Source organism: Mytilus trossulus, chromosome 12 (genome assembly GCF_036588685.1).
Source record: "Mytilus trossulus isolate FHL-02 chromosome 12, PNRI_Mtr1.1.1.hap1, whole genome shotgun sequence".
In the NCBI taxonomy this organism is placed as follows: Eukaryota; Metazoa; Mollusca; class Bivalvia; order Mytilida; family Mytilidae; genus Mytilus; species Mytilus trossulus.
This window is the reverse complement of record NC_086384.1, coordinates 58938676-58965544: the sequence shown is the minus strand read 5'-3', so window position 1 is coordinate 58965544 and position 26869 is coordinate 58938676. Positions and strand designations below refer to the sequence as shown.

General features: G+C 32.9%; 2 protein-coding genes and 1 long non-coding RNA gene across 3 annotated transcripts in view; 2 read left to right on the top strand and 1 right to left on the bottom strand.

The window, feature by feature from the left end:
* Nucleotides 1-26869, top strand: part of LOC134692641 (uncharacterized) — a 65104-nt gene that overhangs the window by 26363 nt on the left and 11872 nt on the right. The gene's annotated exons all lie outside the window — the stretch shown is intronic.
* Nucleotides 1907-6135, bottom strand: LOC134692943 (uncharacterized). The gene is made up of 3 exons (XR_010102297.1): nucleotides 6032-6135; nucleotides 2455-2542; nucleotides 1907-2119 (listed from the first exon to the last, which is right to left on the bottom strand). It is a non-coding gene; the product is annotated as an uncharacterized LOC134692943 (long non-coding RNA).
* LOC134692942 (uncharacterized) lies at nucleotides 19513-25289 on the top strand. The gene is made up of 4 exons (XM_063553587.1): nucleotides 19513-19663; nucleotides 21611-21680; nucleotides 24147-24215; nucleotides 24779-25289. Exons 1-4 carry the CDS (start codon nucleotides 19556-19558, stop codon nucleotides 24880-24882), a joined length of 351 nt encoding a protein of 116 aa, XP_063409657.1. The 5' UTR covers nucleotides 19513-19555; the 3' UTR covers nucleotides 24883-25289.

Genomic DNA, 26869 nt, shown 5'->3' with positions numbered 1-26869 from the left:
GTACTTTATTTGGCCTTTTTAACTTTTTTTGATTCGAGCGTTACTGATGAGTCTTTTGTAGACGAAACGCGCGTCTGGCTTATATACAAAATGTAGTCCTGGTATCTATGATGAATTTATTCAAACAAGATCTGTTGGATGCAGAGCAAACATTCAAAATTCTAACTATTGATGATCTGCTTAATGGTTGTGAGTCGGTTTCATAACAATTACTAAGAACGCGTTCTATTTGAAAAAGAGAATATCTATTTTATTCTCTTTTTAGTGTGGTTTCAAATTCGGTAAACAAAAAGATTGTCAACGTTTATTGTAAAAAACATCTTTATTTGAAGAAGGCAAGGTAATTCAGTTGCTAAAAATTAGTGAACATTTATCCGGAATAACACCTGATGTTAACTTTATATTCATGCAGGAACAAAGAATGATGAAACTACTTGCTATAACATACATTAAAATGTAAACATTGAAATTATTCCTCATCTATGCTCATAATGAATTAAAAACAAATGAAAATGGGGAAATATCCCCGAAATACAAAGACCTTTAGAATGGGGAAATATCCCCACTTTTCCTCAAATATAATTTTAAGTTTAAGAAGTGTGTGTAAGCTATTGTAATCAACATCATGAATAAAGTTGGGAAATATCCCAACATTAAATATGACTTTCAATATGATAAAAGAATACGAAATGGGGAAATTTACCCATTAAATTACAAGAGGTGGGAAACATCTATACAGGAAGACAACACATACGTGAACACTAAACAATATTGGGGAAATTTCCCCACATGAAAATAATCTTTAAAACAGGCTGTGTAATTGGTCATTTTCTATGTCGAAGAAATAAACAATATACATAGAATTGGGAAATGTCCCCATTATGTGTATTTATCCATTTCTACAGCATTTTGTAAAGATTTACCTTCTGTCTAAAAACGCCAATCTTGAATATAAAAATGACGAACATTTATCAGGTGAAGCATGGAAAAGCAGTGCGATTCTCAATGCACTTTTCGACTGAGTTTTTTTTTTATTGCAAACAAGTCAAGCTAGTGAAAATACTGCTTTAAATTATTTTGCAGAGTTAGATAGCGGGCCTTAGATTTGAAGGTCATAATTAACACCAACTAATGTACATGTACAAGTCTTTAAATGACTTTGAAACAATCAAATACGAAATAAAAGATGAATCTTGGTGATGATGTTGGCTTCGCACTGTCCAGCGGTAAATAAATATGCATATTCAGGACAAGAATAAGTTAATGTAACATGAAAAATAACTTTACTTTTCACTTGAACCACAAGCTGAGTCGGATTTTTAACAAGCTAATTCATAAAGGAGGAGTAAAAGATACCAGAGGGACATTCAAACTCATAAATCGAAAGTAAACTAACGCCATGGCTACAACAGAAAAGACAGACAATAGTGAAGAAAAAACGTCAAAGAAATTAAAACCTACAAGCTACACGAATCCCACCAAAAGCTGGGGGTGATCTCGGAAAGGGAAGAAAATACTGCTTCACATGTGAAAACCGTCATGTTGTTCATAAGATAACAGTCCACAGAAACGGACATAGCATTATCACTTCGAGCCAATCAATCCTTTAATCAAACTCCTTCATGCTGCGTGCTAATCGGATAAACAACAAATACAAATTATAAAATCTCTGTTTTCATCCAGCCGGGTTCCAACCTAGGACCTCTCGCACTCGGGGTAATCACGATATCACGTATTCGTGAATCCATCAAGTTAAAGGAAAGTAAACGAGATAGAAATCAATGTTTTTTCAAGAGAAAACATAACTACAAACTGTTTAATGTCAGTACAGCACAGGTAGAAAATTTAAATTCTTGAAAATTACATAATAAAGCATGCACATTAATTTGAATAAAACATAATTGTACTGTTGCTGTTGAAACCATATGTTGTTCAACTGGTAGGTAAAATAGCCACAACAAATATGATAACTCATGTATATAACAAATCAACTCAAAAAAGAAAATGAATTCTATAAATTCCTGTATTATAGAATACAATATCTGTTTCTTTTGACATATATAGCCATATACATATGGGCTATATATGGTGCGTCTAGTTGTCATGTTCTTCGTATTTCCTAAAAATAAAAAATGTTGTTGGTTGATGATCAAAGAAAAACAAATAAATATTATAAAGTAGCCGATTCCATGTTGAGTTTGCTAATAAAACGTCAAGATGTTTTGCTCAAATGAAAAATATTTGATTTGAAATGAAGAAAAATATTTAGTTTTCACAGTAATATGAGCAACCCCCCACTCCTATGAATATTTTGAATATTCAAACAAACTAAAATATGTCCGTTTTTTTTTGTAATAACAAACAGTGTTAATGATTGCCACCGGTAACGGCATTGAACAAAATCGTCATTGCTCCTCCAAATGACACTGTAACAATAACTGTACAATAGCGTACCTTGTTTGCCTTTCTTCTGCTTTTTCAATTCAGGTCTGGTTTTGTCTTGTTCACTTTGTTTTCTTTTTCTTTTCTGTGTAATCTGAATCTATGATAGAAAAATACTAATGTTCTACTAGTATATAAGGTGTAAACTGATCAATGGCAAAGGTATTATTGCATACGAGAAATCTTTTTTTTTTTTTATTAATATTAATTATCCATTAATAAAGGCAACAGTAGTATACCGCTGTTCAAAACTCGTAAATTCATGGACAAAAAACAAAATCGGGGTAATAAACTAAAACTGAGGGAAACGCATTAAATATAAGAGGAGAACAACGACATAACACCGAAACGTAACACACACAGAAACGGACCAGACAAAACACCACGAGAATAACAAATATAACAAGAAAACCAAATACATGAATTTGGGATAGACAAGTACCGTACGTGCCACGTCTTATCTCAATATCTCAAAAATAAGAGAAAACACAAACGACGCAACGTTAAAATGCAACACATACATAAACGAACAATAATATAACAATGGCCATCTTCCTGACTTGGTACAGGACACTTTTAAAGGGGAATAAAAGTGGTGGGTTGAACCTGGTTTTGTGGCATGCCAAACCTCGCACTTTAATGACATAGTTAAATATAACATTGAGATGACAACATAATAGTACAGGACTACAATACAAATAAATAGGAGAACATATTAGACAAAGAAAAACATGATTAATAGATAACAAAAAGCATCAGGTTTTATTTGACTTGAAGTGTATATTTCTGAATGTTATATTACTAAATTTAGAAATTATGACGAAACTAGGGTTTACACTTCTCCAGGCAAAAAGAATAAATGAACAACAAAATGAACAAGCGTTAGCCTTTCGAAAAGGCTATTCGACTCTTAGCTGATGAAAATGGAAAGTGCTCTCGCTTTGTAGATTAGTTTATTTACTAGAATAGCCACGTGCGTCGATCAACAAATTTTACAACACACGAGAGGTCACACGCTATGAAGTAGTATCGTTTAACGTTGTTTTTTAATCCAGAAGATTCGACTATTTATAGATAAAGGTTGCCGGTGTAAAATCTAATTGCTAAAATAGAGAGGACAAATCCGATACTCTACGTGATTGAAGGACATTTACTTGGTTTGGATTGTCCTAACCAATCAATAAACTTTGATTATGAATCACGTCTCGTAATATCTTCAAATCAGGTAGCAAGAAAAATTCACGCCCTAACTGTCCATCGTTCAATTCTTTATCTCGGAGTGGAGAACTAGGAGTCGAGAATAACAAATATATCAACAAACGACAAACACTGAATTAAATATGTTAGCGGGATCCGCTCCCTAACTTGGGACAGTGGACAGTGGTGTAACAGTTCAACACAAGGAACGAACTATAATAACAGTCAGTTGAATGAGGCTTAACTTATCAGATGGATACAAATAGAAAAACATTAAACAAAAACACAGAGTTAACGTGGCTGAGTACTTGTACATTCCGACAACAAAAAGACACTAAGAACGGATCTGAGAGTAACTCTTTATCGCTCTATGTCTGTATATCATTGTATTCTACTCAAGTACTGAAAAAAGTACCTAAATATTAGAATAATTCTAAAGTAAAGAAATAGTACAAAATATTAAAAGTAAATTTCCAGTACTACAGATTCAAAGTAAAGAAAAAGTACATATGCAAAAGTTGCTGTGTAAGTCAGGAATCTGATGTACAGTAGTTGTCGTTTGTTTATGTAATTTATACGTGTTTCTCGTTTCTCGTTTTTTTATATAGACAACGTAGGGTTTCCCGTTTGAATGGTTTTACACTATATAAAAAAGAAGATGTGGTATGATTGGCAATGAGACAACTATCCACAAAAGACCATTTTGGGGCCCTTTATAGCTTGTTGTTCTGTGTGAGCCGAGGCTTCGTGTTGAAGACCGTACATTGACCTATTATGGTTTACCTTTATTTTATTTTTAAATTGTTGTTTGGATAGAGAGTTGTCTCATTGGCACTCACACTACATTTTTTATATATTTATAGCATGTATAGTATATATTTGACATTTACACACTGTAAGGTCAAATATCTTTGTGATTTTAATCAGCATCGGCTCAGTAAAAGGTCTAATACGAGTTGCATTTACATTCTTTTTAGATTTATCTGTAAAAGTCACGCAACTCTATTTTTCTCTCGCGAAAATGTAATGTCCGTTAATTTCTAATTCCGTACAAACGTAACACACCCAAACATGCATATTCGATTAGCAATAATCAAGAATTATAATCATATAGATCATTGCGGCAATTTGAGCTAATTCTAAACCTATTTTCCTAAAGATATATATTAATTGTGAGTTCTATAACATACCAGAAACTATTTTAGAATTTCCAGTGTTTCTGTTGTTCTTATCGGTTAGTTCAAACATAAAAAAACAAGAATGTGTCCAAAGTACACGGTGCCCCACTGGCACTATTATTTTCCATGTTCCATGGACCGTGAAATTGGATCAAAAATTTAATTTGGCTTTAGAATTAATTAAAAAGGTCATAATCATAAGCATCAAGTGTACTTAGTTTCAAGTGGATTAGACTTCATCTTCATCAAAAACAACCTTGACCCAAAACTTTAACCTGAAACTCACACTTTCATTTTCTATGTTCAGTGGACCGTAAAATTGGGGTCAAAAGTCTAATTTGGCTTTAAAATTAGAAAGATCATATCATAAGCAACAAGTGTACTAATGTGCGGGAATTTCTCGCTACATTGAAGACCTGTTGGTGACCTTCTGCTGCTGTTTTTTTCTACGGTCGGGTTGTTGTCTCTTTGACACATTGCCCATTTCCATTCTCAATTTTAAGTTTCAAGTTGATTTGACAGCTTCGTCAAAAACTACCTTGACCAAAAACTTTAACCTGCGGACGAACGAACGAACGAAAGAACGAATGGACGGACGGGCGAACGAACGGAGCCACATACCAGAAATCATAATGCCCCTCTACTATCGTAGGTGGGGCATAAATATATATTCAATAAATAAAAAGTAAATAAACAGTATCTATATAAGTAAACAAATCATGCGACACATGACATTAAGCTTCAGTCTATAATGCGGTCAGTCAAGTTTACCTCACAACATCCTTTTAAGATCTTCTAACACATTGGATAGTTTAAACATCAAATTAGAATCTGCATGTAGGAAACACATTTTAATTAACTCTTTTATTCATACAATTGATATCGTTTTTAATAATGACTGAACTTTTATCAATATTGATTGAAATATGTCCGTGCAAACTCGATGAACTCACAATTAAAGAATTTCAAAATTAATGGCTACCTTCGTATACCTCAATTTGTATGTAACTTAGATAATAATACCTGTCAATTACATCAAATCTTGAGATTGTTACTGATCTTGGAACAAATATTTTAACAATTCGTGTAGACATTGATAATATTCTTTTTTTTTTTAACTAACCACGAATTAGAATATGAACCACTTGGAAAAGTCATTCCCGACTACTTTAATATAAACTTTGAAAGATCAAATTAAAGTTAAACATGCTTACCTCTTCTCCATCCGTATTGTCATTTTCTTGGAATTGATTGTCTTAGCTTGGTGCTGTTGCTAGTTTTACGCAAACCATCATAATTAAGAATAACTTGAAATGAAAAATTTCAAAATAACACTTTTGATTGAACAATACTCTCATGTTAAGAAAGAAAACGCGCGTTTTCTGGTTCCAATGTTTCCTACTAGGGTGTGCGATTTATCACATTGATTTACTTCACAGTTCAAACGAACAGACTTGAAAGGATATCGTGTTACATTTAACAAATTATCTTTACCGTTGGAATTCCATCTAATTAGACTTTAACCATGCAGAGATCCTGGACATTAATATCTGATAAGAATATTTACATAACAGCGTATTTACTTTCAGATCTGTAAATGTTACGTTATTTCTTGTCTGTTAGGTTTTGAATTTTTTCGGATTTAAGCATGCCACATGTTTCGATCATTCAAAATTAACGGAAACAATTAAATGTTAGTCAAACAAAGAATGTAGTATATGCCGATTAAACAACATGAAATTTTTTTTTTTCAAATGAGATGTTAAAAATAACAAACATTTTTTAACAAGACTGTATAAAATTTCCCTATGCAAAACAAATCATTATATAATATAGTACATATTATATGTACTATTCTTTTGCTTCTGAGGCTTTGCGCTGTTTTCTCCTCGAGGGGGTGACACTTACTATATAATTAGTGGTAGAGATGAGCCGCTGTAATTGGTCACTTTTACATGCTCTATGATATATGAAAATGGTGAGAAATTCAGATTCAATGATCACTTGCTTGATAATATCATAAGTATCTGAAGTTAATCAGATGGCCGTATTTATTTTTGATGCGGTTAAACCACAGTCGTAAATGCATCAGTTATTTGTCAAACCAATTAAACTCTATTTATTCTGATGTGGATTTTCCACTGATGCCAGTTATAGATGCAATAAATCCAATCATTTTGACATTTGCACCTATTTAACATTCAAGGGTTTGTATATACTAAAACATGATAACAATTTTTTAGAGAAATTCCATTATGACAGTGTCCTTGAAGAGGGAACGGCAATGTAACTTGTAATTAGTTTTTAATTATTATTGAACATGTTAAAATCAGTGAAAGTGTTACTCTCTAGGGTGATATTACATTTATCTGATCATAGATGTTATACCATCTATGATCTGACCAAACGTCTTTTACATGTATTGTATTTTGGAATTAAATGTCTTTCATATAAAAGGGGGCAATACGAAGAAAGTGTTTAAAATTAGACGAATTTATTGAAAAGGAAGGTTAAAGTATTGCGCTACTACGTTGCTTTTAAGATAACAATGAACGTGATGATGAGCGGGACAAAAAAAATACTAATGTACCAGAAGATGAAAAATATTCAAATACATCTATAGGTCTTATTTTTGTTTTTTTGTTAATTGATATATAACAAGGTAGATATATATTTTTGATAAACAAAATATATGAAAAGGGTGGGGTACTCAATGTCCCAGCTGCTCACCCCTACCAAAAACAAAATTGAAGTGCCCCCCCCCCCCCCCCCCCGAGGTTTTCTCTATAAAACCTTCTTTAATTAATAGTTTGTTTTTATGCATCAGGAAATTCACACAGCTACACATAAATTCGAACTAAAAATAAATAAACTGATAAGCATGATTCGTATTTAAAAAAAAAAGCAAATTGTACACATTTTGGATAAGCATAACATAATTTACTTTTCAGGCTTTATCAGGGAGATATAAAAAAAGATTTATCAAATATCTGATGCATTTACGTCGCATCTGGTGATCTTCATGCCAATGGATGGTCCCTTTCACCATCCCAGAAAGAAAGAGAGCAATGTTTTATATTAATATGTATAATTTCGTTGTTACTAGTGGTTTGTAATAAATCTACCTATTTATAACAGCCTGTGAAAACGTAACATATTGTTACATATGATAAAAGATTCAGAATTGCGCCTTGTTATCTGGATAAAGACACTGTTGATATAGAAGTGCACAAAAAAAAAGAGAATATGATTCAGCAATCGATGGACAAACAACAAAAAGACATATAGATTCAACAATTAGTCTTCAAGAATCTGCAAAATAGAAACAACAGAAGATGGTGCATGATTGGCAATAAGTCAACTCTTCACCAGAGACCAAATGTAAGAAGTCGGAAGCATATTGTTCAGTGGTTGTCGTTTGTTGTTCTGAATCATACATGTATATTGTTTCTCGTTACTCAATATTTATATGTATTAGACCGTTGGTTTTCCTGTATGATTTCAAGTTGTCAAAAAAAAAAATCAGCTTCTCCTTTTCGTGTGTAGTTTAGACTAAATGTTTTATATTATTATTATTATTATTAGCATGATTTCCAAAGAACTCCATCAGGTCATAATATACAGATACGGGTGACATACAGACTAAGAGATAAAATCGAATAATAATTTCATTTCTTAGAGCTATGATTTTTTAAATTTATTATAACCATCCATATCCTAAATATATGAGGTTGAATTCCCTGTCATTAATTTATCATCAATGCACGCATTGTCTCATATTTTTTTTTTATATCTGAACATTAACATCACTTTCAGGTATAGAGACGTGATTTTTTTCTGAGACAAGTGCTTGTCGGATCATCCACAAGAACTTGCTGTCATCCGATGTTCAGTACTTCAGTACTTTGATTTTTGATTGATTTCAGTGTGTAGGGTCTCAGTATTGAATCGATAAGAAGAGGAATCTAAATGTCTGCTTAATTAACTAAATAATTAAAAAAAAAAAGAGAATGAAACAGTTGCCGAAAAAGTAAGGTGTCAATCATACTTGTTACCTCATAAGAGAAACTCGTTTTGAAGGGCATGTATATATAAATCTATCTATACTATTAAACGAGAAGACCTCATTTTGGGTGTCGCTTCTCTTCTTTCCACAATTAATTGATCAACACGCCTCTGTGTCCTATATGTACAGTGTATAGTGCCATTTGTCATCTATTCATATGATTATTCAGAGTTTTTTTTGGAGAAAAACGAGAAAAAAGGCATCCGGATATTGTCCCGTCATTGGACGAAATTTTAAGTCAGATTAGACTTCCAGTTTGCGTTTTTCTATATACTTTGAACATACATATACAAAGAATAAAGTGTATTTTCAGAATCCTATCTGCTTTCATTTTCAAGTTTACTATCCACGGCAGTCACAGAGATTATTAAATAGAGAGGGTCTGTATACTATATCAATGACCACTATGGATCGATTAGTAAACCTAGAATTGAAAGTAAATACACTATATTATTTATATAGTAATGCATGTTCATAATATACTGATAAGCGCTAAAAATATGCATGTGAACTTTTGATACCTTTTCTGAAATTCTCCAGTCATTAAATCTTTTACAAAATTAATCGATTACAAAAAAAAGAAGATGTGGTATGATTGCCATGTTGAGACAACTCTCCACAAGAGACCAATATGACACAGATATTAACAATTATAGGTTACCGTACGGCCTTCAACAACGAGCAAAGCCCATACCGCATACTCATACGCCACACATAAACAAACAACAACCACTGAATTACAGGCTCCTTACTTGAATGTTCGTAACATACTAAATGTATGTTCATATTGAAATTGATAGAAAACAAAAAAATAGGAATATTGGAAATAAAGGAGGAGGGTTACAGTGGCGGATCCAGAAATGTTCATAAATGGGGGCCCATTGACTGACCTAAGAGGGGGCCGCGCCAGTCACAATTCAGTGATTCCCTATATAAGTAACCAATTTTTTTTCAAAAAAGGGGGTCCGGGCCCCCTGCCCCCCCTAAATCCGCCTTTGGGGTTAAAAAAAAAGCATTTTCCTGTCCCCAATAAACTATGATTTACAAAATGTATGATACTTTTGCTGAAATTCTCCAGTCATTCAATATTTTACAAAATTCTCCATACAACACTTTATATATACTTTAAACTACGCTCTGAATGCCCGCGATTTCGCGGGTGCGTTCTAGTATATATAATACCTGCATGGAAAGGTTAATGTTTTCGTTAGAGGTTTATGTTTTCGGAGATTGAAATAGACAAGTGAAACTGCGAGCTACTGCTCACTGATAATACCCCCGCCGCAAGTGGATAATATAAATAGTGTAAAAATATGCAAGTGTTTGGTTAACAGGAAGTTGTCGAGTGATGAATCTGAAAACGCATCACACGGTATAGCTGACTTATATAAATCTTGAAACCAAATTTCAGAAATCCTTGTATTGTAGTTCCTGAGAAAAGTGTGACGAACATTTTCAACTTGGCTATCATGTGTAAAATCATACAAGTGTTCGGTAAACAGGAAGTTGTCAAGTGATCAATCTGAAAACGCATCACACGGTATAGCTGACTTAGATAAAACCTGAAACCAAATTTCAGAAATCCTTTTATTGTAGTTCTTGAGAAAAATGCGACGAAAAAATAAATAATGTAAAAATACGCAAGTGTTCGGTAAACAGGAAGTTGTCGAGTGATGAATCTTAAAACGCATCACACGGTATAGCTGACTTATATAAATCCTGAAACCAAATTTCAGAAATCCTTGTATTGTAGTTCCTGAGAAAAATGCGACGAAAAAATAAATAATGTAAAAATATGCAAGTGTTCGGTAAACAGGAAGTTGTCGAGTGATGAATCTGAAAACGCATCACACGGTATAGCTGACTTATATAAATCCTGAAACCAAATTTCAGAAATCCTTGTATTGTAGTTCCTGAGAAAAGTGTGACGAAAATTTTAACTTGGCTATCATGTGTAAAATCATACAAGTGTTCGGTAAACAGGAAAACAGGAAGTTTTCAAGTGATCAATCTGAAAACGCATCACACGGTATAGCTGACTTAGATAAACCCTGAAACCAAATTTCAGAAATCCTTGTATTGTAGTTCCTGAGAAAAATGCGACGGGACGGACTGACTGACGGACGGACGGACGGACAGACAGAGGCAAAACAGTATACCCCACCTTTTTTTAAAGCGGGGGTATTAAAAAAAAGGGGGCATTATCATATAATAAATCTGATTTAATCAGAAAAAATGCCAAACAAACACAAAGGAAATTCCTTTAGTATTGGCAACGAAATTTAATCCATGAATTCATAAATTAAAACAATGCATTAGTTAACATTGGGATCTACTAAAACAGGATGAAGTTTGCAACGAAATATTTTCACGCAAACCAATAATAGCTTATAAAAAGCATAAAAATATTGCAGATCTATTGACAACGACAAAATCAAAATAAATTGATATAGGTAAATCCGTGATGATGACGGACCTATAATGCTTAAACCCTTTCATAAATGTTATACATTTATCATTAGCATATAATACAAAAATCGTCGAAACATTAAATTAATGTCGGATTGATTTGAAGCAATTGCAAGTCTAGTAATACTAGCATCATGTGATCAATATTTTTTAATATAATTACAATAAAATACTTATATAGTATGTATACGGAGTCTTCCGAATAAGATTGATTGCTATCGGAATTCGGACTGATGTTGGAATACGTGGATTTAAGGTGTCACTTTTATACAAAGGCCTTATGGCTGCATACATCTACTTCATTTGGACTATGATTGGTATTTTATAGCTTGGCACTATATATGTTTGGATAGCGCTGTATTTTCTAGATACCCTTTGTCGTTGTTTAACTCACAAATATCTCATATCACCATGATCTCCTTTAACTCACAAGTTTTTCAAATGAAATATTCAAGTTTATATATCCATAAATAAACACATGAAATGTGCCGATGAATCTGTATCTACTTAGTTTCACAGACGTGCTGATAATCATTCAAATGTCTTGTTGTGTCGTTGGGTTTTTGTCTCAATGACGTTAACATCAGATCTATCTCCTTTCATTGGTACGGTTAAACACCACATTCACGGTCAATCGTGCCACTTAATATATTAAATAATATACTCTTGAAACCAAAATTCAGGTCAATATCAACCATTGTCAACAAGATAAACGGAACATAAAAGACAGATTTATTTTTTAAACTTTGGTCAAACTGGTGAACATTGGTTGCTTCATATACGGTATCCTGTTACGGAGTGGCTGAGGCCCCATGTCACGTAAAATAGTATATAAAATGTTCATGCTACTGGTATATCAAACACAATGGAAACATAGGTACAATCTATACAACTGTAAAAACATTTTTCTACAATTATGTAGAGCCTGCTTCATTTTGTCGCGGAACAGAGATTTGACATTCATTCATTCCGTCGTAGATGTCGGTAATATTTAATTAAGTGCAGTCTATTGTAAAAAAAAGTTGGACATCGATAAATTTGTCAAACCGTCATTTTATGATCAAAAGACAATATTCAGAGAACATGTTTGGAAATATTTCTTTTTTTCATAAACTAGTTATACTTCTAAAGGAACTTAATATGTCTTAATAAATGGACTAGCTAGTATTTGTTTAGGGGCCAGTTGAAGGACGCCTCTGAGTGCAGGAATTTCACGCTACATTGAAAACCTGTTTTTGACCTTCTGCTGTTGTTTTTTTTATTTGGGCGGGTTGTTGTCTCTTTGACACATTCTTCATTTTCATCCTCAATTTTAATTAACATTATGATACATTTTGAGATTAACGTTTTAAGACTTCCATAAACTTTAATGACGCCTTGGTATAGAAGCATGTTTATGATTTATACGGACTGATTGATTGTTGGTTTCATAAAGTTCAGTGGCAAATATTAAAATTGAGAATGGAATTCGGGAATGTGCCAAACAGACAATAATCCGACAAGAGAGCAGGCATGATCAGGACGAGAAAAAATTACAATACAAGCACTATATGTCGGTCCTTAAATATAGATTCTTATCGGACGTGGTTGTGTACTTATACATCCGGCACAGTCAAATAGACAAACCACTTTAACAAGAGTTTTAATGTCGGTCGAAAGAAAACCAAAGTGACCATATTTCTATTCCTAGTTTAAGATGATCGTAAGTTATGATGAAAACAATATCTGAATCTAAGATTGAAATTTCAGAATTTTTTCATAATTTTTTTTTTGGGGGGGGGGACTTCAAGGTTCAATTGATAGGTGGTGCAGCTATTATTTATAAATGTTAAAATTATAAGACATTTTTCTTTTGTTGAAACTCACTTAACAGACCTACTACATTGTTTGCAATTAAATCAGTAATCGGTATATTATTTGTCTGTTTGTGGTTTTCTTTTTTAGCCATGGCGTTATCGGTTTAAATTCGAACTATGAGTTTGACTCTTATAAATATCAACTTCCGCTAGTGTCATTCCTTTTCAAAATTCAATTACTGACTAATTTGTATATCCATCCAAGTAATTAAAGTGTGATTATTTTATTTTACAAGGTATAAGGTTAAATTTCCTACTTTGGAAAAAATACAGTGAATAATGTTTTTCAAAAGGTTTTAATCATCACTAAAGCATTGAAAATAAATATTCAAATTTCAATGGTTTTAAATATGAAGGGATTCAATTTGAATGCATTAGTTTTATTTTTCTTCTCAAATATAAAAATATGATTTTGTAATTTATTGTATTATTATTTAGTGAGATTTTGATAAATGCTAATATGCTTGTATTATTAATATCCTTCGGAACATACATATCTTAATCTGTGTATTTAGGCGATTTTATCAGTAGTCGTCCAGACGTGAAGTTCTAATATATCTAACAACATAATCATTTAATTATTAGTATATATAATCAATTGCAGAGTTCAAAGCTGAACTACAGACAAAACCACGGATGTCAGCATGTCAACAGATGCTTTATTTCCTGTAGATGTGTTACACGATGAAATGAGATCAATTTATATTTCTAATAAACACAAGTTATTGCATATCACAAGAACCATAGAAGATAAACTTCCAATAGAAATTTTATATCTATAGTAATTTATTCCATCCGGATAAGTTCTGAAATTACTCAACTCTTTCAAACCAGTTGGATCTATCTCGCGCCTTGTTTTAACAATGAATTGTGAAAGAGTTCACTCAATTTCTTTACTTTAATTTGTGTGTAAACAATTTAGTCATTTCATTGTTTTTATATATAAATTGGGCCGTTAGTTGTCTCGTTTGAATTGTTTAACATTTTCATTTCGAGGCCTTTTATAGCTGACTATTCAATATGGGCTTTGCTCATTGTTGAAGGCCGTACGGTGACCTATGTCTTGCTAAAGTACTTAGTTCCCTTCACATTTCTCATATTTCCTATCCAAAAAAAATGAGCTACCTGAAAAATTTTCAGTTTGCAAATAGAAATACAAAAAGATTTAAGGAATATACTTTGTTATAATGACTGCAACATAAAGAAATACAGATTTAGAAAACACCGTCTTCAACAAAAGACAAATAATTATGGCTAATGTATCATGAATTTATTTTACATTAAGTGTCATATTCCAAAAAAAATTATATCAGTATTCTCTTATATTTACAATATAAAGGTCGCATGGGTTTACTGAGGATTCTATAAACAATATGTCGTATTTCAAAAAATAAACGTCCGACGTGGCTTGGTTTATACTTGTACATCCCAACAACTAAAAGAAACGTAAGTACAGATCTAAAAGTACTCGCATTTACCGACAGCTTCTTCAAAGCAGATAGTAACTAATGTAAAATTAGGCATCTTGGACTAAATTATCATTCAGTACACATCCAACATCCAATGGAGTTAATTAATGTGCAATGCAATGAATCAGAGATTTAAAGTCAAGTGATGGAGATGTAAAATCAAGCGCCGGAGATGTAAAATCAACGCATGATTTAAATCTGCAGCGATAGACTTTAAATCTGCAGCGAAAGACTTTAAATCTACAGCGATAGACTTTAAATCCACAGCAGTTGACCTCACATCTCCAGCGCTTGCATTATGTACAGCGTGACACATTATAGCAAGATGACCAGTTTCTCTGAAGCATAGAAGATACAGTGACAGATAATGTTTTTATTTCTAGATATCGTTTTGACTAAACAAATTTGATTGATATGGAGAAGAGAGAATATTATATTTTGGTTACAATGACATTACTGATATGCCTAACAGTAGCGGACCCAGAACTTTTTTTAAGGAGTGGGTCAACTGACTGACCTTAGAATGCCCGCTCCAGTCATGCATTAGTGATTCCCTATATAAACAACACAATGTATTCCACAGAAGGGCCTCCATCCATTGGTCCGCCTATGCCTATATATATAAGCAACTTTATGGTATAAAATACTGATATGATTGACTAAGGAACAACTATACCATTAGAACATATATAAGGTGAATTGAAGCAATTATGGGTCAACTTTAAAAATGAGCTAACATGAAATCAAAGCACTGCATGTTGTGTATCATAAATACTTACAAAACAAGATATCATTGAGATGGGAGCCATGCACCGCTGTGGGCCACGCTGTCAATAACGTGTGGTGAAAATTCGTATCTTTGCCATAGGACATGGGGTTGTCAACTGAACAGTTTTTGACATTGACCATTGACGTACATGTAGGAAGTTGTACATAAATTATGACACACCCTCTGTTGTTGGTTTATATACATGTCAAGTTTAAAGTTTGAAATCATAACGGTTCCTTAGATATAGAGTGGTCTCAATTTGTTACTCGCGGACGGACGGACGAATGGACAGACGGACGGATATATTGAACACTATATGGCGTTCGACAATTAATCGGCGGGGCCCCAATTACTTTCTGTATTTTAATGTTTCAAAATCCAAACTTAATCTATGTTTTCAGGTAATAAGCATTGTGTTGAGGGCAAACTAAAGTAAGAGAATGGAAACATATTTTGGGACGTACGGACAAACGTACATGTACGTATATAGAGACGAGGATAAAACTGAATGCCCCCTCCGTCGGGGTGAGACCATAAAAGCTATTTTGATCTGAACGAGACAGCTGTACACTGCATAACAAAACAAACACGGAAACTTGTATATGCAACTTTTCAATGTTGCACTGGTTAAATATCTTAAAGATGTAAAGTTTCCAAATTTTGTATGTGCACAACTTTAATAAATGAAGTTATAGTGGCGTCACACATCAGCGTATAGCAACGACGTACGCTGGGCGTGGTAAAAAAAACATGTACACTTACCATACGCTAAAAATGTTGGACACATTCAACTTTTCAATCACATCTGTTTCGTGTGCAAAACGAGCTTTATTCGTATTTAGGGCGTACTAGAAGCGTACATAAGCGTTTTGGCGTTCTAGTAACGTATGATGGTTTATGTCTGTCGTGTCTCTAACTTAGATGCAACTATAGCTACATATAGCAAAAAGTCATTTGAATGTATATGAGACGTGTCTCAGTCGTACCATGCCGCCGGCGTTTCTCGGACATGTTATTATATATGGGTGTTTGTACTACTTCTGTATCCATATGGTCTTGTAAATTCACGGACATATGGCCCTATAAATGTCAGAGCAAGTTTCGTTGAATATTAGAGTACGTTTTAAATACGAATGTCAGAATACTTTTTGAATACGCCACAGGTGCGTTTTATATAGTACGTTCATGGAGCGCTGAAACTACGACAGGCGTATATATATGTTACAAACAGGCCCGCATTCGCCCAAGTAAAAGTCAAAGTATAGGTCAAACTATCTTGTCGCGTAAACAACGTTCTCTAAACTTGTTTCAAACTTATATATATATATTTTTTTTTTTTTCTGTGACGTATTAAATTTATATTAGGATCCATTTTGTAACATCTTGTGATCAATTTTATTTGGCAATCGCCAATGGCAGTCAGCAGGGTTAAAGAACATCAGTTGTTCGACCTGTTAGTCAAATGCGTTTTGTTTAAATATACTTTTTCACTCTTTTGGTCTTTTGGAAAATGTTGTTTGTGCTGTTTTTAGACCCTTCTACAACGAAATTTGTTTGACATGCACACGTATAAAAACTGCGGTTTTTATCCAACGCAGTCATAGGTTTGAACGTAGTTTTCAATTTAGACTCGTTTATATATATATATATATAGCGTTTTCCAACGCCCTTGTAACGTACTTAATACGTGTGTGTAGCGAACAGACATACGCTTGACCAACGCTAGAGCTAGATGAAAATGTGTTTGCTGCATAAAATTTTTCTGGAGTTATAGATTTTACCAAGTGTATACTTTTATATTTCGACTTACTTCAAACTAATGCAACGCGCGTCTAACGATTGTGAAGCGTTCAGCACTTATACGAACTTGGAGTGCATTTCTTTCTAACCAATTTTTTTTAAACATTGTGTGTCGTTTGTTATCGTTTGCTTATAAACGCTACAACAGTATAGAAACACGTACAGCGTTTAATTAGCGTTTACTGACCCTGTTTGAACTTTCAATAATCCATGCACATGGTGTTGATAAACAGACTTATTACAAAAGTTGCACAAATACATCGTTTAATGAGGCTGAAGTTAAAAAACAAATGTAGCATTTGTACTAACAAACGATGAAGGACAAACTGTAGACTCATTTTTAGCGAGTGTATAGTTTGTCAAAGCTTATGTTAACTTTGAAAGCGTATATATAAGAAAACAAATGATCAAAACATGTGCGCGCTTAGCCGTTTGCATCCATGCTATGTGTTAAAATAATGCACTCTTGGTCAACTTTCTCTGTACGGATACAGTTACAGTGGAGGTAATGATGTTGCTAACGTAAAATGTTATTTTCGCGACGTCAAACTATGACATATCGGGAAAAGATGCATATTTGGACTGATTTTTGTCATTCAAACTAATGTGATTTGAAAACGAGAGCATAGAGCCCTATTTTTAAAAACGGCAATTTGTTTTATTTTGCAAGGAGATTATGTGACCAAAATTTGATAAAACTGCAAATAGCGTAATTTTTGGAATTTTGATAAACATGCAGCAAAAAATTACGTTTTTTTCCCTATTCATGAACATTTGATATATAAGAGTTATTTCTGAATAAAAATTGCATAATTTTAATGATACTTATAAAATACAGAAATTACCGATTACTTAACGAAAAACAATTTGTGTTTATCCTTTAAAACACAACAGTTACGTATTTCCTCGAAAATGAAAATACGGTCACAAATCTGAATTCTGAGCAAATATACAAAATTTCTACCTCATTTTTCTCAAAAAGTAGCACATGAAGGTATATTTTTCATTGCATATTTGATTTAATCAAGTAAAAAATAGCCTATATGCAAATTTTCATCAACTTGTAAATACAGGTTCAAAACTGTATCGTATGCCCTTAAGCTAATGCGTGACAGCGGTAAAATGCGTTGAGGTCTAAGTTTTTAGAGAGACACAAACTAGTTAACGTTTGAGTGGATCAGATTAAAAGTCTATATGTTTATGATTCAATAAAGGGGTTTGGTCCATCCTCTTCCCTAGAATTTGCCTAGAAATGCTTTAATTGAATACTGATGTTAACAGATTCGAAACGAAATACGTAAAAGGTGTTTGCTTATTACATGCATACAACCATAAAATCATACGTTTTGGAATCGGTCGTTTTGGAACTGACAAACTGCATGTTCAAAAAGATTGTTTGAAGTTACACATTTAATATCACTTGTACACACTTTAATTGACCTTCACGATCAAATCGTGTAAGTTTGCTCCTAGAATGTAGTTTATAGCTTTACATTTTACATTTTAATTTTTGTTTAAAAAAAATGCTATTTGAGACGTCTGTTAAAAGATGTAATGCAGTTTACGAAACAGCAAAGTAAGCATCCGTAAAGAACTGACAAAAGTATGAAACTGTGATAGAAACAGATGATTTGTTGTTGTGGCTGCTCATTTTAATTGTGGTATACTGAGTGCCCGGATAAAATGGCATCTTTTGATAGAAAAATCTGCTGGACAAACCATTTGTTTACCCAAATATTTAAAAAATGCATTTAAAAGTTAAATGGTGCAATATTGATTTTAATTGAAATTTGTTATTTTAAAGCAGGTAGCAATGTTCAAATTGAAATATCGGAATTTGCAAGACAGTCAAAGCGTTTTAATGTTTTTCTTATACATGCATCTATCAAAATATATAATGATGAGACCTTAAGAACCTTAGTACTAGTGACAACAAGCACTTTAGATGTAGTCTAAATACTGTAATTTCTGAGTTACTAACAGAGCATTTATCCAATCCTACTAAGAAACTTATAAAACAAAACAGTGTTTGTTTCTAAATGTTTATTTTATATCGATGACACGGATACATTTAGGGCGTACATTTAGCAGTGTATGATTACACAAAAGATCTTGAAACATGCATCGGATCTTGTTAATACCACCTGTGGGGAAAAACCGTGTGAATGATCAAGAATGATATTTGACATGTCTGTCCATCTGTCACGTGCATCAACCACATTAGTATATATATTTATCTTTATATCATATTGGAATCACTCATCTAACAAACAAACTGCTCGTTTTCGACATATACCTCCGTTACAACAATGGTGAATTGGAAAATTGATAATGGCAAACTGAATATCCAAGGGATTGAAGATTTTGAAGGACAAATTGAGTATGCTAAAAGCTCCTTGCAGTATAAGAAGATCGAGGTAATTGTTTTTATAATTGTTTTTTAAGGCATGATTGACTAATTTTCAGGCGTCGGCAAAATAATAAAATATGCTATTTTATCAGCCTTGGTTAAAATGTCGAAATAAAGCCGACACAATAGCATATATATACGGGGTTTTAAGTTGGCTCCAGCAAAACAGTAAATACGTTATTTTGCCGGTCATTTGAAAAGAATGAATTTAAATATTTTCTTTATGAAAAAAAAAGTACTACGGAAATGTGCATTGTCAAGAAAAAACAATCAAAATTATTACTAATTTACATTTTTAGTTAAATGAAATAACAGTTACATCATTTTAGATTTATCAGGATAAACGAAAATAAGAATAATTTTAAAACAATTATAAATAAAGATAAACTGATATTGAGCAAGCATAAATTATGTTGCAATGAAATAATATAAAAACTTGTAGTTGAAATTACTAGTACAGAACTGTCACATTCCAATGCTTCATAAATGAATAAGAATGAAATCTTCGATTAAGAGTTAAAATCACATTGGATACAAATTTTAGAAAAACCCTCACAATTGAATACATATGTATATGTACAGAAAAACGTGTTTTACGGGGAAAATTGGCTTCCGCTTCCTTGAGCATAAAATTATTTTCTATTTTTCCGGCGACATTCAAAAGATGCAGCCAAAACCGCACTATATTTTAAATATAGAAAGCCAAACTCTAGGTTCAGGATTTTATCATTGCACTGAGCCTTCTCGTAAGCTAAATGCACGCTTATAGCTCGTTGAGCACACGTTACAGATGTGATTGACAGGTTGAATGCATCCAAAGTTACTAGCGTGTTGGCAGCGTACATGATTTTAACACGTACGTCGGAGCTATACGCTGATGTGTGACGCCGCGGTATTATTCTATATTAAAAGCGTATATTGTCAGGTTAAGATTGAAACTAAAAGTAATCAAGGATTTCATAGAGAGGTTCATTCCATCATTGTCCATCCTGACATAAACATGATAAATGAATATTTATTTGACAACATATGACTTGAATTGACTCTTCCTATACGCTTAAAGATAAACACAAATAACTGAAATACTGAGTATATCATAGAATACGGTTGTCCATGAAGCTCACTAGAAATAATATCTTTTTGGGACATATTTCTTGTTTGTATGACTTTGCCCTTTTACAAATTTAAAGAGATGGATTAGATTAAACATGCTTAATGTGAAAATACAAAAATTTTCCCTATATTTTATTTCCTCAGGCTTCCGAGATCATCTTATTAGAAAAACAAAAAAAAAGACCAAGCCGAATCGCTACAGCACTATCTATTTATTGAGACTATAGAGAAAGAAGTAACCATTAATTAGTTCCCTAAAAAATATATAAACCAGTCTATGTTGACACTTATAGCTATATATGAACTTATATGTAAATGAAAGGGTTAAAGTGTTGCATGTGATACCCTTAGTGCCAGAAACAAAATAATTAAATAAGAGTCTAGTGTTCACGGCCAAAGTATTTTTAATCATGTTTAATCGTGAGAGAAAGCCGATGCATGCCTTATGAAAAGAGGTACACTGTTTGATCACCAATTCACGTCTTTATAGTTTTAAAAATTGCTTGATGTTTAAACTGTTAATAACATAAAATGTTTAATAAATTATTCAATAACAGAAAAACAGAAAACAATACCAAAATCTATCAATTGCAAGACGATATCTTTTTCCTAGTGCCATAATTTTTCGAATACTCATCGTAATCAATATCTTATTATTATATTGCATTAAACAAAATATCTTAGAACCGTTACCTCTATTACGAACTTGAAGGCCCTACGGTGACCTATAGATGTTAATTTCTGTGTCATTTTGGTCTCTTGTGGAGAGTCGTATCATTGACAATCATACCACATCTCTAATTTTATATTGATATATGGGATGACATTTTTTTTAATTTAGAAATCTGAAGAATGTAAACGGAATGAGAAAACTATAGCAGAAAAAAGATGTCATGATCAAGAACTTGGAGGTATGTTCATAATATTTGATTTGATAGTAATGCCTTTGGCAAAGTGAATCAGTGAAATCTATAATATGTGTATGCAATGTAGTTTTAAGCTATCAACCGTTATATTTCTGTCTTCCTGCTAAATATCAACGAGCACCCAAAAGAAAACATATATTTATATTATTTTTAAGTTCAGATTTGCACGTTGTGTAACAATTCAGCTTTTTTCGAAAACCGGTCGGGATCCAGTTCGCAGAAAAGGTGAGGAGGGGGTGTAAACCCCTGAACATCATGATACATTTGCATTTTTTGTGAACTTCAAAAATAATCTAAAGTTATTTCCAGCCATGTGACATTGATTGAAATAATTGTTTGCGTTTTACTTCACGTTAAATTGGGCCACATTTGTTCATGTTATATGTCTGTCCGAAATCAGTAATTTAGTGGTCGTTTTGGCTGCTGTTTGTGATCTATGATTTCATTTCTATTTATCGGTCGTTGATATTCACGTTTAAATTTTTATACTCCACCTACAATAGAAGAGGGGCATTATGTTTTCTGGTCTGTCTCTCCGTTCGTCCTTTCGTTCATTCGTCCGTGCGGCCATTCGCTTCAGATTAATGTTTTTGGTCAAGGTAGTTTTTGTAAAAGGTGAAGTCCAATCAACTTGAAACTTAGTACACATGTTCCCCATGATATGATCTTTCTAATATTAATGCCAAATTATAGTTTTGGCCCCAATTTCATGGTCCACTGAACATAAAAAATGATAGTGCGAAGTTCAGGTTAAAGTTTTTGGTCAAGGTAGTTTTTGAAGAAGTTAAAGTTACATCAACTTGAAACTTAGTACACATGTTCCCTATGACATAATCTTTCTAATTTTAATTCCAAATTAAAGTTTCGACCACAATTTCACGGTCCATTGAACATAGAAAATGATAGTGCGAGTGGGGCATCCTTGTACTGTGGACACATTCTTGTTTGACATTATGTTTAATCGTATTTTAGCTCACCAGGCCCGAAGGGTCAAGTGAGCTTTTCTCATCACTTGGCGTCCGTCGTCCGTCGTCTGTCTGTCGTCGTTAACTTTTACCAAAAACTTCTCCTCTGAAACTACTTGGCCAAATAAAATCAAACTTGGCCACAATCATCATTAGGGTATCTAGTTTAAAAATTGCGTCCGGTGACCCAGCCAACCAACCAAGATGGCCGCCATAGCTAAAAATAGAACATAGGGGTAAAATGCAGCTTTTGGCTTATAACTGAAAATCCAAAGCATTTAGAGCAAATCTGACATTGGGTAAAATTGTTAATCAGGTCAAGATCTATCTGCCCTGACATTTGCAGATGAATCCGACATTCCATTGTTAGGTTGCTGCCCCTGAATTGGTAATTTTAAGGAAATTTTGCTGTTTTTGGTTATTATCTTGAATATTATTATAGATAGAGATAAACTGTAAACAGCAATAATGTTCAGTAAAGTAAGATTTACAAATAGGTCAACATGACCAAATTGGTCAGTTGACCACTTTAGGAGTAATTGCCCTTTATAGTAAATTTTTAACCATTTTTCGTAAATCTTGGTTGTCTTTTAGAAAAATCTTCTCCTCTGAAACTACTGGGCCAAATTAATTGAAACTTGGCCACAATCGTCATTGGGGTATCTAGTAAAATTGTGTTCAGTAACCTGGTCAACCAACCAAGATGGCCGCCATGGCTAAAAATAGAACATCGGGGTAAAATGTAGTTTTTGGTTTATAACTCAAAACCAAACCATTAAGAGCAAATCTGACAGGAAGTTAAATGTTGATCAGGTCAAGATCTATCTGCCCTGGAATTTTCAGATGAATTTGATTATCGGTTGTTAGGTTGCTGCCCCTGAATTGGTAATTTTGAGGAAATTTTGCTGTTTTTTTGTTATTATCTTGAATATTATTATAGATAGAGATAAACTGTAAACAGCAATAATGTACAGCAAAGTAAGAACTAAAAATAAGTCAACATAACCAAAATAGTCAATTGACCCCCTAAGGAGTTATTGCCCTTCAAAGTCAGTTTTAAACAATTTCACAAAATTTGTAGATTTTCTCTAACATTTTCCACAGAAACTACTGTTATAGATAGAAATAATTGTAAGCAGCAAAAATGTTTAGTACAGTAAGATCTACAAACCCATCACCATCACCAAAACACAATTTTGTCATGAATCTATCTGTGTACAATGTTTAATATTAACATAGACCAAGGTGAGCCTCTAGTTTAAGTTTACACTACGGCATATGATTGCTCATTGTTGAATATTGTACAGTAAAATATAGCTGCTTTCATCCAAATCAATCTACGTCAATGTGATAGTGTCACTAGAAATCATACCACATCTTTGTATACCTATCTAGTTTTAACATAATATTTCAAAAAAATTAAAAGCAGCATTCAAACAGAGGTGAAATTCTTAATATGATTACATTGTTTTAAATTTTTTCTCAGGATTTCGGAGCTTGTGGAAACGGGAAAAGAAATGGTATAACGCAACAGTCCTAGAAAAAACTAAATCAGGTAAACCATGATATAAATCAAAGAGAGATTACAAAAGAACGATAATTAATGAATTGATTGATAGTCAGGTAGTTTGTTTGTTGTTAAAGGCCACAATGTGCACCCTAGGTTATATCAGAGACATAGGAAGATGTGGTATGTGTGCCAATGAGACAAGTCTCCATCCATGTAACAATTTATAAAAGTAAACCATTATAGGTCAAGGTACGGCCTTCAACACGGAGCTTTGGCTCTCACTGAGCAGCAAGCTATAACTATTACTAGACTGTGTAAAACAATTCAAACAGGAAAACGAATAGCGGTCTAAATTAAAAATTACCGTTTGCATTTATTGGCTGAGAAAATTGGCGTATCTGGAGAGAACACAGAGCATCACATGTCTAATCAACAGAAACAATGTACATAGCATTCGAAGTAAAAAGACTCACTAAGGATTCAACATTTCGATAAAGTCAAGGAAACATCGTATGAAAAGAAAGATGTAGATATATTTGATTTATTTTAATATGCTTAATATGTGTTTGGTTTTTTGTCCCTTTGATTGGATAGTCTCTATTTTACAGGTTACAAAGTCGTATTTGCAGACGACAACAAAGTAAGAGTGTTAAGTCTACAGAATCTACGAAAAAAAACATCGAGATGGATTCAGCTGAAGGTGTTTTGTTGAACAAAACACTTTCATATATATATGAACTTACAAAAAACTCACAAGTCATCTGATAATGTTCTCAAAACAGGATATAATAAACAATATCAACAACACAAGGAAGCTTTATTTCCTTGTCCTTGAACAAAAGACATTTCACATCAGTCAAATGATCCTATATATGTATACATGTATACAAGAATGAACAAGGTTATATATATTGTTTAATTTATATTGGGACATTATCATGATATCTTAATGATAAAAAAACAAACATTCACAGATTAAGCTTGTTTGGTCTGAATGTGCTTGTAATTTAATATGACAAACTGTATGTAGAATAAGAAGTAATTATCACACCATCAATGAGACAACACCAATGACGAAAATAAATAGATGAAAAAGTATACAAAAATCATCAACAATAGATAGATGTGCATAGAATAAGTTATAAGTCGCCAAGTGTGTTTCAATATTATGCACATAAAGCTGTTCAATAGAGTTGCAATATTAAAACATGTAACAATGTGTCATATAGCACTTTTTATAGTCATTAGTAAACACAATCTTAGCATATTAAAATTTATGATGTACAAACATTTTTATTTTTGTGCAAGTTATTGAGTTCCATCATCAACAGAATTACTTTTATAAATTCACTAAAACATCATCACCGTTTACATACAGGATAGATATTTTCTGACCATCAACAGCTTCAGGAAAACTATTTGATATTTGATAATATCGATATAAAGTATAACAAATTGATTGGAATTGATTTTTTAGAAGTGCGGTCGGTAGTGTCTGCTGATTAAACAGCCATAGATTTGAATTCCTTGTTTGTGTGCGTTTTGTGGTTTTTGTGGTTTTCGTAAGAATAATATAACAATCCTTTGTGTTTTTGTGGGTTCTTGTTGCTTAGTCTTTGGTTTTCTATATTGTGTTTTGTGTACTATTGTTTGTCTGTCGTTCATCTTTTTAAACCACGACGTTGTTCGATTATTTTCGACTTATGAGTTTGAATTTTCTTCTGGTATCATTTGTTTCTCTTTGAAGGAGGTTTTTTCCTAATGATGACGATTTAACGTAAGCTCCCCGTGTTTAAAAGCAATCTGTATTCAAATCATTCTGCCTTCTTTATACGGATAACAACAAAATATTCAAACATTTTGTCAGGAATCTGATGTTCAGTAGATGTCGTTTGTTGATGTGGTTCTCGTTTCTCGTTTTTGATATAGATTAGACCTTAGGTCTTCCCGATTTAATGGTTTTGCGCTAGTCATTTTGGGCCCTTTATAGCTTGCTGTTCGGTAGGATCCAAGGCTCCGTGTTGAAGACCTTTTTTTTATACCTATAATGTTGTTTTGTTTACAAATTGGGACCTGGATGGAGAGTTGTCATTGGTACACATTTGTTTCATAAGAAGTCAAATGTCTTAACGCTGTCTAAATTTCAGGACTTGGGATGACAGTTTTAGTACAAACAATTATTTGATTTGCCGTAAATTTGAATCTTATGAGATTATGTGGAAATTTCTCCAATTTGTAGTCAACAATATCTAACATGAACATGATGAGATTATGGGGAAATTACCCCAATTTGTAGTCAACAATATCTAATATGAACATAATGAGATTATGGGGAAATTTCCCCAATTGATAGTCAACAATATTTCTATGATTTGAACATAATGAGATTATGGGGAAATTTCCCCATTTGATGGTCAGCAATAATAGCTTGTATTTTCTTATTAATTATCTTATCGTGGGGATTTCCGCATTCTGATGTTTTTGGTTGCATATGTGAATGTGGGGATATTTCCCCATTCTTATGTTATTGGTTTTATATGTGTATGTGGGGATTTTCCCCACTGGTACGTTTTTCAATTCAAAAAGACTATTTTTCTTCATTGAGTGGGAAGCTTTCCTCAAATTTGATAACATCAAGTAAGCGCATTTCCATTATCTTATAGATTTGTTGACAACAAGTGTTTATTTCAATTCACATC